Source organism: Cetorhinus maximus, chromosome 13 (genome assembly GCF_964194155.1).
Source record: "Cetorhinus maximus chromosome 13, sCetMax3.hap1.1, whole genome shotgun sequence".
NCBI lineage: Eukaryota > Metazoa > Chordata > Chondrichthyes > Lamniformes > Cetorhinidae > Cetorhinus > Cetorhinus maximus.
The window spans coordinates 117,385,380-117,404,369 of record NC_135891.1 but is presented as its reverse complement, the minus strand read 5'-3'; the positions used below and the strand labels follow the sequence as shown (position 1 = coordinate 117,404,369).

Genomic DNA, 18,990 nt, shown 5'->3' with positions numbered 1-18,990 from the left:
ATTTTGCCCATCATGCCCTCACCACGGCTCAGAATAGGCCATTCTCTTATTGCCATCTCCTTACCCTTTCCCTGAACTCTCTGGATTTAAATAGCTGCAGAGGATTAATAGTGGAAGATATTGAGGTTATCTTATGCAAAAGCTATATCTTTGCTCAGAGGGCCCTCTTAGCTGACTTTCTAATGAATCAATTGTGCCAAAGATTTTGGACCCAACCCTGCCACCATACCCCTGGCTTCATCCAGCACTAATGTTTAGATGGCAACTTTTCCATCCTGATTTTAGTCCAGGCCCCACTGTTAAGCTTAAACTGGATCTGTCCCAGCAAGGTAAATAGAGGGAGAAGAGATTTGAAAGGTGTAGTGATTTGAAGGCAGAGGGGGGAGTAGTTGTTTAAATGGTGCAATACTGGAGGAGAAGAGCATTGTTGGATGGAATTGTGAGAAGAAGAAAGGGTTTTCTAGATACCAGCCAGTCCAGAAATGTTGTAATGTACAGGATGAGATTTGATCATATTTTTGTTTCGTTCCTACTTTTTGACAGGAACTTATCGTATACTGACGTTTATCTGTACATTTAAAACTTTGGTATTGGGTTTAGGTCTTTTGGTATTGGGTTCAAGACTTCTTGTCTGCAAGCCTGACTCCCTGATATTTTTGGTCATGTTTTGTTCCTGCCTTGAACATTATAAATTGCCATGTCGACATTTCCAATTCAATTTTGCCATGTCACCTGTCATGCTGTAGTTGTACCTTTTGGCCACTTGGTGGTGTCATTCCTCATTTTCCTCTTACCAACCCTACCACCTTCCCAGAACAATTTCACCATTGTAAAGAACATATCTTTTTATTTCTGTTGGACTGTGGACTAAAATTACAATGGCTACAGTTTCAAAGGCATGTCTACTGGAACAGTTTGAGGAGTACGTACAATGTTGCTCTCCTGGAACAGAGTGTGCCATGAGAGACAGGATGGTGCCAAGGAGGAGTCCGGTCTAATGGGAAACTGCCTGGCAACAATGTTTTAATTGGCTCCTGATCAGGTGACCAGGGTTTGCGTGAGAGCAGTGCAGCAGAATAACTCCTAGCCTGAAAAGAAAAAAATACCTAAAACGTTTTGCTCTTGTGTGTCAGATTCCAGTAATTTTACTATAATAGTTGGCTGGCTTTTTCTCCTCATATCTCTATAACCTGCACTCTCTCTGAAAACCCTTGTCAAGAGGAAAAGGGGAAAATCAGTGTTTGAGGCAAAGGCAATTGCTCAACCAGTGAACTAAAGACTGAAAGTGCTGGGAAGACCACCTTGTGTTATCAACAAAGAGTTGAAAGGAATTTGGAGGACATCGCTCAAAATCAACCCATCGAATCCTGTACTCTGGAATTGGTGCTATTGAACTGTTTTATCCCATCCTTAAAATCCCTGTTTTTGTGTGTCTTGTATGTGTGTGTGTGTGTAGAGATTTAAGAAGGGGTAGAGTTAGGTTATAGAGTTAGAAATTAGTTCATATTTCTTTCTTTTGCCACTGGTTAAAGACAATTTGTTCAATAAACAATTATTTGCGTATTAAGTTTACAAACCTGGTGCTCATATTCTGTTAACCTAAATTAAACAATTAGGTGGGCTGATCAACTTTTTCACATTTGTCACAGCTCAGGGAGCAGTGGGGCTTGATATTGCAGCGCACCGTCCCCAATGAGTCGTAACAAAGTTTGGGGGCTCATCCCGGATATTTTAGAACAAAAGACATCGACAATTTGGGTGTAGATTTAGTAAGTCATTTAAGCTAAAAGGAAACACCAGGTTTGTGCTATCAAAAATAAGATGGCACTGGAAACTGCTAAAGCTTTCCTGCAAGTGGAGGAGAGGTCCCTGATGATTTTACAAGGAATCCCAAAAGCCAGGTTAATCGAATTGGCAAGTAAATTAAGAGTAGGATTGCTCGCCAAAGCCAGGAAGGCAGAGATTATCGAAGGTATAGCACAGCATTTAAAGTTGGAAGTGATACCTGACACTGAGTCACAGCTGGAGGCGGTGAGACTTCAGTTAGAAATAAAGAGGCTTGAGTTTGAACAAGCAATGGAAATGCGAAAACCTGACCTCCAAAGGGAACAGGCAGAAAGGGAATTAGAAATGGTGAGGAGAGAGAGAGAGAATTCCAGCTTAGAAGGCTGGCAGTTAAAAAAGAGACACCAGTTGGTGAGGCAGGACTTATTTCCAGATCAGAACCCAGTGGGGAGATGTTTAAATTTGTGCAAACTCTTCCAAGATTTGAGTAAAGGGATGTTGAAGCGTTCTTTATTTCATTTGAGAGGATAGCTAAACAGATGAACTGGCCAAAGGAAAACTGGACATTGCCCATGCAGAGCAAATTGATAGGTAGAGCACAGGAAATTTATACTACACTGTCAGAGGAGGTTTCTAGGGTGAAAAAGGCAATTTTGAATGCATGCGAGTTGGTCCCTGAAGCATACAAATGAAAGTTTCAAAATTTAGGATACAGCCTGGGCAAACTTACATTGAATTTGAAAGGGTTAAGCAAAGTAGTTTTGACAGGTGGATACGAGCAATAGGAGTTGAAACTACCTAAGAAGTTCTCGGAGAGAGCATTCTCTTGGAAGAATTTAGAAACTCCCTATCTTCTGTAATAAGAACCCATGTTGAAGACCAAAGGGTTGCAACTGCTAGACAGGCAGCAGTAATGACTGACGATTACGAGCTGATCCATAAAGCTAAACTTTTTTTCCATCACTCCCATAAATTTGAAAGGGATAGAAAGTAGGAGAGTGAAAGGAAGGCAAGTAGCCAGGGTAAAGAATGGATAGCTGGGAATACCTTGAGATGATCTCCCCTGATCAGGAAGGGAGGCAATGAAGGTGGAGGTGAGACCTGAAGGCCTAAGTGTTTTCATTGTAATGAAGTGGGACGCTGACGGAGTTCCGGAGTACTGTTACATTAAAAATGAAGTTCTGATGAGGAAGTGGCGACACCCTCACAGACCTGTGGATGAGGAATGGACGGTTGTTCGTCTGACAATGGTACCACCCAAATATCGTAAGGAGATATTGTGAGTAGCACATGAAATTCCTATGACAGGACATGTAGGAATACAGAAAACCCAAGCATCAATAAACAGGCAATTTACCTGGCCAAGACTTCATAAGGATGTAGTGCAATTTATAAAACATCTCATTCATGTCAGTTAGTAGGTAAACCTCAATATGTAATCAAACCAGCACCTTTAATATTCATTCCAGTTTTTGATGAACCATTCAGTCGGACATTAGTAGATTGTGTAGGACCATTACCCAGAATGAAAGCGGGACATCAGTATATCCTTACAATCATGGATATGACAACCCGATTTCCAGAAGCTATTCCTTTAAAGACAATTACAGCTAAGGTGCTAGAGGAAAAGTTAACTCAGTTTTTCACTCGTTATGGCTACCAATTAAAATATAATCTGACCAAAGTTCTAACTTCATGTGTAAAATTTTCCAGGACATAATCAGCAGTTTGGGCATCAAACAACCAAAGTCTACCGCCTATCATCCACAGACACAGGAAACTTTAGAGATACCATCAGACTCTCAAAACCATGATTGAGACCTGTTGCCATGAATACCCAAAGGATTGAGACAAAGGATTAGATTTCTTACTATTTGCTCCCACAGATTCTCCCAGTGAATCTCCTGGATTTAGTCCATTTGAGTTGATTTATGGTTATGAAATAAGAGGTTTATTAAAAGTGGTTAAGGAAAAGTTTCTAAAGCAGAAAGTTGAATCCTCCATGTTAGATTGTGTCCATGCTTCGAGAAAGACTCACAGGAGCATGAAAAGTAGCACAAGAGCATTAAAAAATTTCCCAAGCCAAAATGAAAGAATGGGTAGATAAATCATGCTGCAACTAGAACGTTCCAAACAGGAGACGAAGTATTGGTATTATTGCCTTTGCAGGGTGAACCCCTGAAAGCGAAATTTGATGATCCCCACAAGGTTGTTAAGAGAGTTAGTAAAGTGACTTATCTGATAGATACTCCTGAATGTAGGAAGAAGAAACGGTTATGTCACATAAACATGTTGAAGCAATACCATTGCAGGGAAGATGATGGGAAAGAGCAAGTATGCCTTGTGGTAGAAGTAATGGAAGATGACAGACAGTAAGAGTAAGGTAGAAGGAGAAGAAGACAGTGCACAGAGCAAACCTCCTACAATTCAACTAGCCATTGCGAAAATACTGGGACAGTTAGACACTGTCTTCACATATTTAGAAGGGGGAACCACGGGAAGATCTAATAACGTTACTTAGGAAGTATAAGGGAATTTGTAGGGATACACCTGGATGTACTACATTAGCTAGACATGATGTGAACGTAGGAGACTTGGTGTCAATAAAACAACATCCTTATCAGTTGAACCCAGAGAAACAAGCTCAGGTAGAAATAGAGATCCAATATGTGCTGGAAAATCAATTGATTGAGCCTAGCCGAGGCAGCTGGAGTTCACTGGGAGTGCTGGTTCCTAAGCCAGATGGATCAACTAGATTTTGTATGGAGTGATGGAAAGTGAATGCAGTAACCAGGATAGATTTGTACCCAATTCCTCGGTTAGAAGATTGCACCGATAGGGTTGGTACTGCCTCATTTCTTTCTAAAATTGACCTGTTGAAGGGGTACTGGTTAGTGCCATTAACATCAAGGGTTAAAGAAATATCTGCCTTTGTTACATCAAGTGGATTGTACCAATGTTGATTCATGCCGTTTAGGTTTAAAAAAGCCCCAGCTACATTCCAGAGAGTTGTGAATCAAGTTGTAGCTGAAGTACATAACTCTGTGGTTTATCTAGACAATGTCGTAATATATAATAACGCATGGGAAGAACATGTAAAGCAATAAGATGATCCGTTTAAGTAATTGCAGTTGGCTGGCTTAATCATAAATGTGCCAAAAGCAAGGGTAACTTACCTAGGCCACATCGTAGGACAAGGCAAATGTTGCCAAGAACAGCAAAAGTGAATGCTCTATTAGAATTTCCCATTCCCAAAACTAAACGAGATATCAAAAGGTTTTTGGGAATTTATGACTTTATCAGAAGTTTGTGCCTAACCTCAGCACAATAGCTGTACCTCTCACCAATTTGTTAAGAAAACAGGCAAAAGTGGTATGGTCGGCAGAATGCCAAGCAGCCTTTGAAAAGCTGAAGACAATCTTAATAAATGAATCAGTGTTGGCACACCCCTGACTTTACCAAACCTTTTAAAATGGCAATTGATGCTAGTGATTTAGGGGGCAGGTGCAGTCCTATTACAAGATAAATTAGGGATAGAGAAGCTGTTGGGGTACTTTTCCAAGAAACTAAATCAATATCAGAGGAAGTACTCTACAGTAGAAAAAGAAACTCTAGCATTGTTGTTGTCTCTTCAACATTTTGAAGTTTATGTCCAACACCATAACAAAGGAACACTAATCTACACTGACCATAATCCACTGCCGTTCATTAAAAAGTTTAAAACTTGAAATCTGAGACTGTTTAGTTGGAGTCTGTTGTTTCAACTGTTCAATGTAAAGATTTTTCACATTGCTGGCAAAGATAATGTGATTGTGGATGCATTGACTCGAGAGTAAAATACTAAAATAAGTTAGAGGGGTAAGAAATGCTGAAGATTGTATAAGGGGGAGGAAAGATGAATGGAAGTAAGTCTCGTGTTTTGTTGTCCATGTGTCACATACCTTGTGATGAAACGCATTTTTGAAATGGTGTTGCATCTCTTTTAAGGGTGGAGGCATGTAAAGAACATATCTTTTATTTCTGTTGGACTCTGGACTAAAACTACAATGGCTGCAGTTTTAAAGACATGTCTATTGGAACAGTGTGAGGGATATGTATAATGTTGCTGTCCTGGAACAGTGTGCGCCATGAAAGACAGGGACGGTGCCGAGGAGGAGTCCGTTCTAATGTGGAACTGCCTGGCAACAATGTTTTAGTTTGCCTCCTGACCAGGTGATCAGGGTTTGTGTGAGAGCAATGCAGCAGAATAGCTCCTAGCCTGAAAAGAAAAAATACCTAAAACTTCTTGCTCTTGTGTGTCAGATTCTAGTAATTCTACAATAATAGCTGGCTGGCTTTTTCTCCTCATATCTCTATAACCTGCTCTCTCTCTGAAAACCCTTGTCAAAAGGAAAAGGGGAAAATCACTGTTCAAGATATTGAAAGGCAAGTGCTCAACTAGTGAACTAAAGACTGAAAGTGCTGGGAAGACCACCTTGTGTCATCAACAAAGAATTGAAAGAAATTTGGAAGACATCAATCAAAATCAGTCCATTGATTCCTGCACTCTGTTTACAAACTGGTGCTCGTATTCTGTTAACCTAAATTAAACAATTAGGTGGGTTGATCAAACCTTTTCACACTTGTCGTAGCTTGGGGAGCAGTGGGACTTGATATTGCAGCGTACTATCCCCCCGTGAGTCGTGACTCCATGGAACATGCAGACAGCAGCTTAGTTAGTGTCATCCAAAGGGTAGCACCTCCAACAGTGCCACACCCACTTCAGTAGTGCATTGGCATGTCAGCCTTGGATAATGCATTCAACACAAGTTTGGGGTTTGAACATAACATCTTTCTGGGTCAGGCAAGATAGTTCCCATTGAGCCAAGTCTGTTCAGTGGGGTGGACCAGGTAGCAGTCTTGGATTCCAGGTTCTGCTCTCTAAAATATGATTATTATCGGTCTTGGGAAATTAGGTACTTGCTTACCTATTTGTTTAGAACGATTGCTGCCCCTGAACTCTCTTGCACTGTCACATTTACCGTACTAACTCCTTCCAACCAGTTTCTCCTGATGATTATTGCAGAAAATATATAATCAAAGAGCACTGTTCCCCATTTTTCCAAAAACAATCAATCATATTTCAGAAAACAAAGTGAAAAAAGGCCACCATGTCCTTCTCTTTGTACACTTGCTCATGTACCAGAAGGTTGGACAGCCACTGTGTCTGATGGTGCACTGAAGGGAGGAACCAGTGAGCCTGAGTGTGAGGGAGCTGAAGGGAGCAGGAGTGGGTTATGGCAGTCTGACTTAATGTGTCACCGTAAATAAGACTTATTTCTGTGCTGTTTTAAAGCAGTTGTCAACTTGTTTAAATGGGTTAATTGTGTTAGAAAGAATGTGAAGTGAAGAGCACCAGAGCAAATTTATACCCTAACTAAAATATTACATGCACCGCGTAATCAAACAGGCTATCTGACCGAGGGAGTGGGGAGGTGAGGGCAGACACATTGTAACTTGGACAGAGCTGCACCATGGGTTATGTAAGATGGAGGTCTGTACAGAATGTTGGCTCCCGGGGTGGTTCAAATCCCTAGTTCTAAAGGGTAAATGTAAAACAAGGAGATGCTCATTGACATCTCCCTCAGTTATTGGGGTAATTGAGTAGACTTGAGGTCTCTTGTGTTAAGAACTAGGTTACCCTTCAAGCTTTGTTTCTGAGTTACTGCAACCTCTGAAATGTCCAGAATGGGATGTGAGTTTAGCTAGGTATTTACCAGAGGAGATTAATTTGATCTCTTGGGATTCCATGACAGAATACGTGGTCCGTGGAAGGAATGCAGTTTTTGGTTTCAGTATCATCCCATCTCCTGTTTTGTGTTGAGCACCCATCAACAGTTATGACAGATCTTTCTGCTGAATTTTAATTTTATGGTTGTCTCTTCCTCTCTCTTTTCCAGGCCTTTACCACCCCTCCCACGGCTGCTGGCCGGCTCAATGGCCGGTATTACAGCCACCACGTTGACTTACCCACTAGACCTGGTGCGAGCACGAATGGCTGTAACTCAAAAGGAAATGTGAGTATTGAAAGCAGCACCGTGAGGAGTGACTGAATGAAGCAACCCTCCCTTAACCGTAGTTTGCCCAAAATGGCTCTGCTGGCCAGCCCATAAAATTGATTCATAATTTTATTCATAATAAAATAAAATTCATAAAATTGAGCTCATCCAAAGCTCTGCTGCCGTCTAGTCCATCCCACACCAGCTCACCCATGATGTTGTGCTCAACGACCTAGACTGGCTCCTTCAAAGGTCTGTGCACGAAAGACCATGTAACAATCTGGAATGTATCACACATTGAAATAAGCAGAAGGCTCAAAACTTTATCAGTTTGATGGGAAAAATTTACAGCATAAAGTAAGTTACTGTACATGTGCAGCTTGGGTAAAAATAATTAAGGAGGCTGCACACTTAAACAAATTGCCCGTGCACTCAAGTACTGAGTGAGTGCTGCATTGTTGGAAGTACAATCATTCGAATGAGATGTCAAACTACAGTCCTGTCTGCCTTCTCAGGTGGATGTATAAGATCCCATGGCACTATTTTAAAGAAGAACATAAGTTCTTTCTGATGTCCTTCACACAGAATCACAGTGCAGAAGAGGCCCTTCGGCCCATTGATTCTGTACCTTGGTCAATATTTATCCCTCGATCAAAATCACTAAAACATTTATAGTCATTATCAGATTTCTGTTTGTGGGATCCTGCTGTGTGCAACATGACTGGCCTTACCCTACTTTACAGCAGTGACTAGATTTCAAATGGTACTTTTGTTGGCTGAGACATATTTTGGGATGTCCAGAGGTTATGAAAGATATGTACTTTTTCTCCCTCTCTTTTTGTCTCTTCGCTCTTTCCCTTTGCTCATGAGCTCTAGCTCTTTTTCTCTCCCGGAAGTGCCACCCTTGGAACAAAATGTGAAACTGTTATGATCCTAGCTGAGGTTACCCCTGGACAAGCCTGATCCCAGAGTGGAACCCAGCTTGATAGATCCTAACTTTTATTTGTTTGTTTGGATATGTGGAGAGTAGCTACTGAACAGAGGCACAGGAGTCAGCTGATGAACTTTTAACAAAAGAATAAAACATTTATTCAACAAGAAAAGATGAACTATATTACAACACTCCTTCACCCAGAACGATACCTTTACAGATATGTAGAGATTTGTAAGGATAACACAAGTTACAGAAGCTATCTTATACTCTAATGTACACAGTAATTACACAGTCCATGTAAACCTATGGCACCCTGTGGTCAGACACACCACAATCTGAAACAAAATGACAGATGCCACCTCAAACACGCCGTGGATCTCTCCTTGAGCACCCCCCCCCCCCGACGTTTGTCACACTGAGCCAACCAGTCTCACTGAATTCCATCCTTCACTTGAGGATTTCCAATCTCCACTCTCCAAGACCTTGCCTTGAAATCTTCTCTCAAACCGATGCTTTCTCTCAGACACCTTCCGCAAGGGTTCACTTCCAGGGTTTCAAACTCTCCTTCCGATAATCCCCTTCTCTGGATCACCATGTACATTCAAGCTGTCTTCCACACACTCTGTCTCACTGCCTCAGCTGTCAACAGTATACCACTGCTTCATATGCTCATAGCAAAGAGTTATAGACCTTAGTTGTCTCTTTGGGCCTTCTTACCTCTTGTAACCTGTTCTCACTTTAAATCTGCTTTCTGCAGCTTTTGTCTCTTTAAATCTGAAGCTTGGAACCTTTCCCTCTGCCCCTCACTCTTAACTTCACTCAACAGGACCTTTTCCCAGGTTCCTGTGCTTCCTTTGACTAGAAGGTCATCTTTGGACTTTCCCCTCTTCCACTGTCCTGGATTTGTGGGGTTTTTCTTTAACTTGGGAATGCTATCTGCCCCTTCTAGGCTGCTTCTTCACAGCTGTCTTCAAACCAACTGAACTTCAACAGCTTCCAAAACAAATTGCTGTTTCTCCTCTTGTGTGTGTGCCTGTGGGAGGGACCTGCCTCCCTGGGCCCCTGTTGCTAGGCAACAGTCCAATCCTTCTTCCCTTGTATGTTTACTTTCTTTTTAGGGGTCCTAAAACTCTTCATTAGAAATGCAAGCACCTTTCTAAAGTGAAACTAAAGCTCCATTTGATCTTTCACACACACACACACACACACACAAATACAAATCAAACTTAAGCTTTAAAGCTAAAACTCATTCCTAACACCCACAAATACCAATATAACTTACTTAAACTATCTCTATTTCCTAACAAAACAAAGATGTCTGTTCAGTGGACATAAACCATCCTATTTATTTGAAAAAGAGCAGAGTTCTGATGTCCTTCCTCGACATTCATAAACCATATGAAAGAGTCCATCTTGTTCATACATTCTGAACGTTTTATTTTTATTAATTTTTGGGCTATGTGCAATGCTGGCAAAACCAGCATTTGTTGTCCATCTCTTATTGCCCTGAGGTGCCTGGCCTGCTAGGCCCACTTCATGGGGTTGTACAAGGCCAACCATGTTGGTGTAGGACTGGAGCCACATATAGGCCCAGACTGGATAAGGGTGGCAGGTTTCCTTCTCTAAAATGCATTAGTGAACCTGGTGTTTTTTTTAAGACAATCCAACAATCTCATGGTCATTCTTATTTACATTTTTTCATATATTCGGGACTTAGATGTTGCTTGGAACACCAGCATTTATTTCACCACCCCTAGTTGCATTTGAAAGGTGTTGAGTGGTGAGCCATCTTAAACCATTGCAGTCTGCCTGAGGGTGCTCCATCAATGCTGTTGCGTAGGGGGCTCCCGGCTTTAGACCCAGTGATGAAGGAACATCCCTCTCGGAATGATGTGTCTCTTGCTGGGGGAGCTTGCAGGTGGTGGTGTTCCCATGAGCCTGTTGCCCTTGTCCTTCTCGAAGGTCGAGGTCGTAGATTTGGAAGGTGCTATCAAAGAAGCCTTGGCGAGTTGATACAGTGCACCTTGTAAATCGTACACACTGCTGCCATTGTGCATTCATAATGCCATGGAATAAGTTACACCTACTGAACAGACACGGTCTTAGTTTCATATTTCATTCCAAGGGTGACACTTCTGAAAGAGAAAAGGTGCCAGAGCCCACAAGTGAAGGGAAAGAGTCAATGATGGAGGAAGTGAGTTTTTAAGCTGGTAGGTGAGATGCTAGTCAAGCTTTATCCTTGATGGTGTTAGATGTCAATCAGGCTTTATCTTGGATGGTGTTGAGCATCTTGAGAGCTGAAGACTCCAGTATGTTTTTTTTCATTCCAAGATTATTTTTCAAGAATGAGTTTAAATTCTTAAACTGCCACGGTTACCTGTTAACTTGAATTCTCTGGATTACTTAGCCATTAACATGACGACGGCGCAGAATCAAAGTATTATATTGCGCAAAAGGAGGGCATTCAGCCAGTATTCCTGTGCTGACTGTTAGAGCAATCCAATTAATCCCACTGCTGTGCAGTTTTCCCCCCCACAGCTCTATTTTATTTCTTTTAAGTGGTTCAATGTACTTGTTGCCGTTGTCATCCTAGATAGTGGGAGAGGTTACAGGTTTGGGAGTTGCCATTGTTATTGGATCTGCTTCCATCACCCTTTCAGGTAGTGCATTTAAAATGTTTCCTCATGTCACCTTTGGTTCTTTTTCTAATCACCTCAAATCTGCATCCTCAGGTTGCCACTGGAAGCATTTTTTCCTTATTTACTCTATCAAGATATTTTGTGAAGTGTTTCATGATGGCAATGGTGTATTTTATATTTCTTGTGCCAATAGGTATGGTAATATTTTACATGTCTTCATCCGGATATCACGAGATGAAGGACTCAAGACCTTGTACAGTGGATTCTCGCCCACCATCCTTGGGGTAATTCCTTATGCTGGGCTCAGCTTCTTCACTTACGAAACGTGCAAGAAATTACACGCAGGTATGGCTGCAGCTCGCAGTATGGTGAGCTTTGGAGGGAGTGCGCAGAACACAGTTTCCATGTTGTTTGAGCAGGTCGTGGAGCCAAGCTTGAGAGACCCCTGCCCCCATCAACAAATGGGATTTTATGCGATTTACAATACCATTTTGGCTGAGTGTGGCTTTTTGTTCTATCTTAGTTCGTACATCCAGAAAGGTCCTAATCCCACTGTGCCCTCGTCCCCAATGAGACATATAATTTAGATTTTTGCCTCCATTATTCCATCTGCAAGTCAATTCCATACGTCTTCGTTCCTGAAGATTTTCCTGTTGTCAGTCCTAACATTAACTTTGATTATAATGAAATTAGAAGATGCTGAAAACACTCAGCACAATAGGCAGTGTTGGTGGAGAAACAAAGTCAGTATTTCAGGTCATTGACCTTGCGTCAGACTGTCAAACATTGGAAATGTATTGGTTTTTAAGCAAGTACAGAGAAAGGAAAATAGTGGAGGGAAGGAAAGAAGAAAGGGGAAGGTCAATGATAAAGTTGAAGCTAGAATTACTAGTTTGTACTTATTTCTCTCTGTCCTAATTGCAGCTGAGTTAGAACTAAAATCCCAACTTATCTTTTTTGTACCCTGAGCTTTTCTATACGGCCATCTCTCTCTCACCCACTTAAAGCCCAAATTTAACCAGTGTTTATTTTTTGGTTTCCAGTTTTTTTTAATCCTCCTTATTCTGGGGGACAGAAGGGACAGTTTATTTTTCACTGAAGCCTTGATGTAGGGCCAAGTGCAACAAAGCTGAACATAACTGGAGCAAAGATGAGAGAGCGTCATAGAAGAGTATAGAGGCCATTCAGCCCAGTGTGTCTGCACCAGCTCTTTCCAAGAGCTATCTAGTTAATCCTACTCGAGGGATATGGAGAGCGGGTGGGAAAGTGGAGATGAAGCCCAAGATTAGCCGCCTTCATATTGAATGGTGGAACAGAATCGATGGATTGTATGGTCTACTCCTCCTATCCCTTGTGTTCTTGTGTTGTGCTGCTCTGTAGGAACTGTGCCAGTTACTACCAGCAGGTGTAGCCAGAGAGCAACTTGTGATGTCCACTGACCCCCTCCACTGCAATCCCATGTGTGAAAATGCCACTCCCTATGAAGTGTTGCTTGAGGAGTCAGAGACTTGGGCCAGCATCTTCCTGTATTTATTTTCAATTTACCAGAGCAATGATTATTGCTGGCTACTAGCCTTTGGAACTTGTACTCCAAGGTTTGCTTTAGTCAGTAGCCTTTAACCCTAAACATGGAAAGTAGAAAGGGTCAAATGCAAGAGGGCAGAAGAACACATTGAATGGGCAAATTAATAGTCTGCTTATAGAATGATGCAATACACATGGAGGCCATTCAGCCCATCTGGCCTATGACAGCTTTTTGGTAACTAGTGCTATCCAATCCCATGCTCTGCCGCTGTAAATTTTTCCCCTTCGAATATTTATCCAATTACCTTTTGAAAGTTCCTATTGAATCTGCTTCCACCACCCTTTCAGGCAGAGTATTCCAGATCATAATCTGTGTTTAAAAAAAGACAAAAAAATTCTCCTCATGTTGCCTCAGCTTCTTCCATTAATTCCATTAAATCTGTGATTTCTGGTTACCAATCCTCCAGCCAGTGAAAATATTTTCCCCCCTCTGCTTTATCAGAACCCCCCATAATTTTGAACACCTCTGTCAAATCTCCCTTACCATTCTCTGTTCTAAGGAGGACAATCCCAGCTTCTCCAGCCGACCCACGTATCTGAAGCCCTGTATGGATTAATTAAGAGGGGCCGAATACCCTCCCTTATTCATAAGTATCTTGTGAGACTAATCACTAGGAAAGGACATGTTTTAATGGGCCTGTAGCTTATAATGTACGTGTGTGATTTGATTTCAGAGTACACTGAGAGATCCTATCCGTACCCCCATGAGCGGCTACTTTTCGGAGCATGTGCTGGCCTGATTGGCCAGTCAGCCTCCTACCCGCTGGATGTGGTGCGGCGGCGGATGCAGACAGCGGGGGTGCAATGCCGCAAGTACACCGGCATTGTTGAGACGATGCGCCAGATTGTAGCAGAAGAGGGTTCTATCAGTGGCCTGTACAAGGGCCTCAGCATGAACTGGTTAAAGGGCCCCATTGCCGTGGGGACCAGTTTCACCACCTTCGACCTCATGCAGATTCTGCTCCGCAAAATTCAGGACCATGGTACCTTACAAAGGTAGTAATTACAAGGACGGACAATCTGGAACCTGAGATTGAATGAAGAAAGACGTGTCATACTAATAAGTGTCCAGGATGGGAATTGACAATTGCTGGACAAGTATTTACAAACTGGAGCAACAGTGTGCTAGGCAGTGGAGTTAATTGTGCCATAATGGCAGTTGAAACACTGCGTCCTGAATCTCCCACCCTGACACTGTTGAAATAGCCTAATTTAATATTGATTTTTGTTGAGGCCTCTTTAAGTTGTCTGCTTTTCAAGATAAAGTTAATGGGTTTACACAGCACAGGAATACTCTGTATCCTGCACGGCTTCCATGCAACATATATGCGAATAATGTTCCCATTCAGTAAAGAGAGGCTGTGACTGACTGCATGCTGGAAGGTCCCAGGTCTGGTTCCTGCCATTGGTCTCAGCATTAGGGAAGTTTGTGGGCACTGGATGAGAAGCAGGTAGGATTCCTGATTGCTGTCCAGCACTGTGGACATACCAAGGGAGAGCAGGTGCAGATTTGGGTGGGTTGTGCTTTTCCCTGCAAGGTCCACCTACCCCCTCCCCCCCACCACCACCACCCTCCCCAAGCCCCAACCTTGTTGAAGATAGCCTATAGAAACAGCTGTGCTGCCTCGCCCTTGAAGATCAGCCACTTGAGGAGAGCCGCCCTATGAGCTGTATTGCAGCTGGAGCCGACTCCTTCAAGAAGTGGTTACAAAAAAGGCTTTGGGCACACATTCACAATCCGCGATCTAAAATGACAGATGCTGGGTTGGAAGTCTACAACTGCACGTTGTCAAACTTTTAAGTAATTTATTTTAGTTTTTAAAATATTTACAAAGCCCCTACACCCTCAAACTGGACAAGATGACGTTTCCTTGATAGTTGGAACATTACATATGAGGCTTTAACCCATTGCTGTTTGGATCAATGAAGCCCAAACTAGCAGCTGTTCCTCTTTTATCCCTTTTGCAAAGGGCTCCCACTTTTTTGGGACAAGAGAACTTGGGAATCCTAGCAGTTTACTATTGCCAAGTGTTCAGTTCTCTCATCTGAAAGGTTTCTGAGATATCCCACTAATAACTTATTAAAATTATCTGTTTATGAAGGGGCTATTGACAAGTGATTTGGATGTTGCCAAACACAGAAGCTCCTTATCTCACCCTGCTGCTCTCTTTAGCTCTAATGTATCTCTTGAGGAGGTGACATTCCTTTAAGGAATGTACATCTCTTCCCTAACCCTGTGCGGAACCTGTCCTGGGAGTGTTTGATAGGGACAGTGTAGAATGAGCTTTACTCTGTATCTAACCCTGTGCTGTACCTGTCCTGGGATTGTTTGATGAGGACAGTGTAGAGTGAGCTTTACTCTGTATCTAACTTATGCATCTTAGCTGGAACTGCTCGATCTGTCATTAGATGCCTGAAATGGGTTTGGTCCCATTTTTCTGCAGTATTATCCTCTTGCCTCGATGAGCACAAAAATTTAAAGCCAAATTGAAGGAGTGCTTCTAATTTGTGAAAACAAGGATGAGGTGCAGAGGGGGAATGGCACTCATTGGACTATGTCCCAGTCAGATCATGAAAGGATATAAATCCGGAACGGATGTTTAAAGAACAAAAAAGAAAGGAGATAATTGATCCTGTTTCCTATAACACATTCCCACTTTCCTGCTTTAAAATTCCATTGGTAAAGGAGCAGTCACAATGAAATCTGTAGAGAAAGGAAAATCTCCAGAGGTTCTCAAGGGAGATGAAGTGTTGGAGTGAATTAACTCTCTCCTGGGCCCCTTACTCAGCCCACCCAAAAAGTCTCTCTTCTCCCATATCTCAGCCTACCCAAAGTATCTCTCTAGCCCAGCTTATTCTGTCTTGTTTTCACAAAACGTAATGATTATCTTGTATGATATTTGCAATTCGACATTTTTTTCCCCATAGCATTGTCCTGCTATTTCAGGTCGCCAAACACAGTAGGGAATGGACCTCCGCCACCGGGGTGGGGGCCTCCTGTCAGTGAGGACTCTGTAGGATCAGGCCTGTTACCCAAACCCACAAGTTGCAGCACTGGTTGCTGTGTAACCGCAACAGTAACTGCCAGGAGACCTGGTGTGGACGTGCGCAGTGTATATGGGGAGAGAGGGGACCAGTCATGTTGCTTCATTGCTGGATTCCAGTCTGCATCAAGACCCAATGTGGCCCTGGGATTTGCCTTTTATCACAAGTGACTTTGATTCAAAGATGTTGAACTGCAGTCAGTTATTTGAGTTGATGAAAAATAAAATTATTTGAGTTTAAAAAAAGAGAGACTGCTGTTATTTTGTTTGGTGGGGGGAAGACCCAAGAATTGTGGAGAATGTCAGACATTTTTGTTCCCCATCTGATTCCACATCGCTACCTGAAGTTGTAACTCTGGATAAGGAGCCATTCAGCCAATGTCAGTCAGTCAGCCAGCCAGCCATCCTCTCAGGAGTGCCAGCCTAGACCAGGAGTGACTTCCAGCTGTTTGACCATGGGGTGCGTCAAGCTTAATTCTCATCTTCACCTGTAGTCTGCTCATAAACTTCCTGGGGAAGGAGACATTACTGGAAACTGACCTTGAACTCTGTCTGTCTGCCCCCCATTCTGTTTCAAATTTTCATTGAAGTACAGGGGCGCAGAGTCCATTTGTAGCTCCATGTGGTGCCACTGCTACGTACAAGTTTAGTTATTTCAACACAAACTGGATTCAACCTAAGGGGCTTGGTGTTGAGTGACTCCTTAGAACAGAAAGTCACGGATCCACCATGGGAGCGTTGCACCAAAGTTGTCCCATCTCAATGGCAGGCAGTGCCTTGCAAAGCTGGACATAGAAGTTGCTGATGCATGTGTTATTCTGTAGTGTGTGATGTATGTGCCAGTGGAAATGAGTGTGTGTGCGCATGTCACAGCTGAGGGTAGTTTTAAACACTAATTATTCAAGGTTATCTTTGAACTTCTCATCACCTCATGCTGAACCTAATCCTCAGCCAACCTGTTCAAAGAGAAGTGCTGCACTAGTGTGTGTAGACAATGTATGCTACCACTGTCGTTCCAGGGCTGGGAAGAAAGGACGTGGAGAGAAAATTAGAGGTCCAGCTCTTGATACAGTTCAAAAGTGTGCGTATTTGGTGAGACAGCAACACCTTCCATTCATTAGGGCAGGTGACCAAAAACTTGGTCAAAGATAAAGCTTTAAGAAGTGTCTTAAAGGAGAGAGGATCAGGGAGTGAATTCCAGAGCTTAGGGCAAAGGGAGCTTGAAGGTGTGACAACCAATGGTAGATCAGTTAAAATTGGGAATGTGCAAGTGGCCAAGAGCGTTCTAGGGCTGCAGGAGGAAGTTGCGACCAGGGTGACTGAGATTTCAAAACAAGGATGAGAATTCTGATCTCGAAGCATTTCTGAGCCTGGAGTCAATATAGCTCAACCAGCAGAGGAGGATGGGTGAACAGGACTTGGTGTGAGTTAGGAAATGGGGTAACAGGGTTTTGGATGAGCTGAAGTTTAATGAGATTGGAAAGTGGGAGACCAACCAGGAGAGCATTGGAATAGTAGATAAAAGCAAAAAACTGCGGATGCTGGAAATCCAAAATAACAGTGGAATAGTAGAATCTGGACAGGATTGGGCTGTGCTGTGATCAAAGCCTTCTAATAACAATGTCCAGGCTACGCAAGATAACCACCCTGTTGACTGGTACCTTCGTAAGAGGAGAGGGTCAAGAACACCATTGAAATTTTCAGATTTAGAGACCTTATCCTCTATTTATTTTTTGTTGCTTTCTGTAGTAAATTTGTTTGGCAGCAGAGGGTGCTGTTTCACAGGAGATCGTTTGAAAATTTGCCTGCAGTGGTTTTTGTGAAGACGCTACTGCCATCTTTTGCGATGGAAGAGAGAGAAACAGCTGGTAGCTGCACGGGAGACTACACTATAAATGCATTTACCCTCTTGACATTAAGTTTTGTGGCCAAAATACTTTGTATTCAAAATTTAAAACATTACGGTATGGGATGATAGCACTAATCTCTGTATTACTCCAAACTGGGGTCTTGTGCTTCCCCAGCTTTCATCATACCCATGTCTTCAGCTGCCTAAGGAATTTCCTCCCTAAACCGCTACCTCTCTCCTCCTTTAAGCTGCTTCTTAAAACCTGTCCCTTTGACCAGCTTTTTCTTACCTGCCCTAGTATTTTTCTACGACAGGGATGTGCGCGCTACCCACTGAGCCACAGCCAGAAGGTTGTGTTCAAATCCTGTTCAAGGACTTGAGCACAAAAATTAAGGCTGACACTGCGAGTGCAGTACTGACACTATCAGAGGTGGTATTTTTTGGATGAGATGTTGAACTAAAGCCTCACCTGCTTTCTCAGGTGCGTGTAAAATATCCCGTGGCACTATTTTGAAGGCCAGGTGAAGTACCTCTGGTGTCTTAGCCAATATTTATCCTCAATCACTGAAAAAAAATGGTCATCTGGTCCTCATAGCTGTTTGTAGGAGTTTGCTGTGCAAAAATTGGCTGCCACATTTCCTACATTACAACAGTGACTACACTTCATTTTAGGGGGAGGCGATGGCGTAGTGGTGTTGTCGCTGGACTAGTGACCCAGAGTGATGCTCTGGGGACCCGGGTTCATATCCCATGGTAGAATTTGAATTCAATAAAAATCTAGAATAAAAGTCTGATGATGACCATGAAACCATTGCTGATTGTTGTAAAAACCCACCTGGTTCACTAATGTCCTTTAGGGAAGGAAATCTGCTGTCCTTACCTGGCCTACATGTGACTCCAGACCCACAACAATGTGATTGACTCTCAAATGCCCTCTAAACAAGGGCAATTAGGGATGGGCAATAAATGCTGGCCCAGCCAGTGACACCCACATCCTGTAAATGAATAAAATAAAGTACATCATTGGCTGTGCTTTGGACATCCTGTTGTCATCCATATAAATGTAAGTTTTGCTATGTGCCTTGGTGTCAAAATTGATTTGATTCATCTCCCTTGT

The 18,990-nt window shown here is 42.6% G+C and overlaps 1 protein-coding gene across 6 annotated transcripts in view; it reads left to right on the top strand.

The window, feature by feature from the left end:
- slc25a42 (solute carrier family 25 member 42) overlaps positions 1–17,582 on the top strand; it is a 48,886-nt gene extending 31,304 nt beyond the window's left edge. For 5 of the 6 annotated variants that reach the window (XM_078556114.1, XM_078556116.1, XM_078556115.1 and 2 more), the window contains exons 6-8: positions 7,725–7,841; positions 11,590–11,741; positions 13,655–17,582. In XM_078556114.1, coding sequence (XP_078412240.1) covers positions 7,725–7,841; positions 11,590–11,741; positions 13,655–13,980 — 595 coding nt within the window. In that variant the 3' untranslated portion in view covers positions 13,981–17,582. The remainder of the gene's footprint in view (positions 1–7,724; positions 7,842–11,589; positions 11,742–13,654) is intronic. The other variant, XM_078556119.1, reaches the window with a different exon arrangement.
- Positions 17,583–18,990: the final 1,408 nt, after the last annotated feature.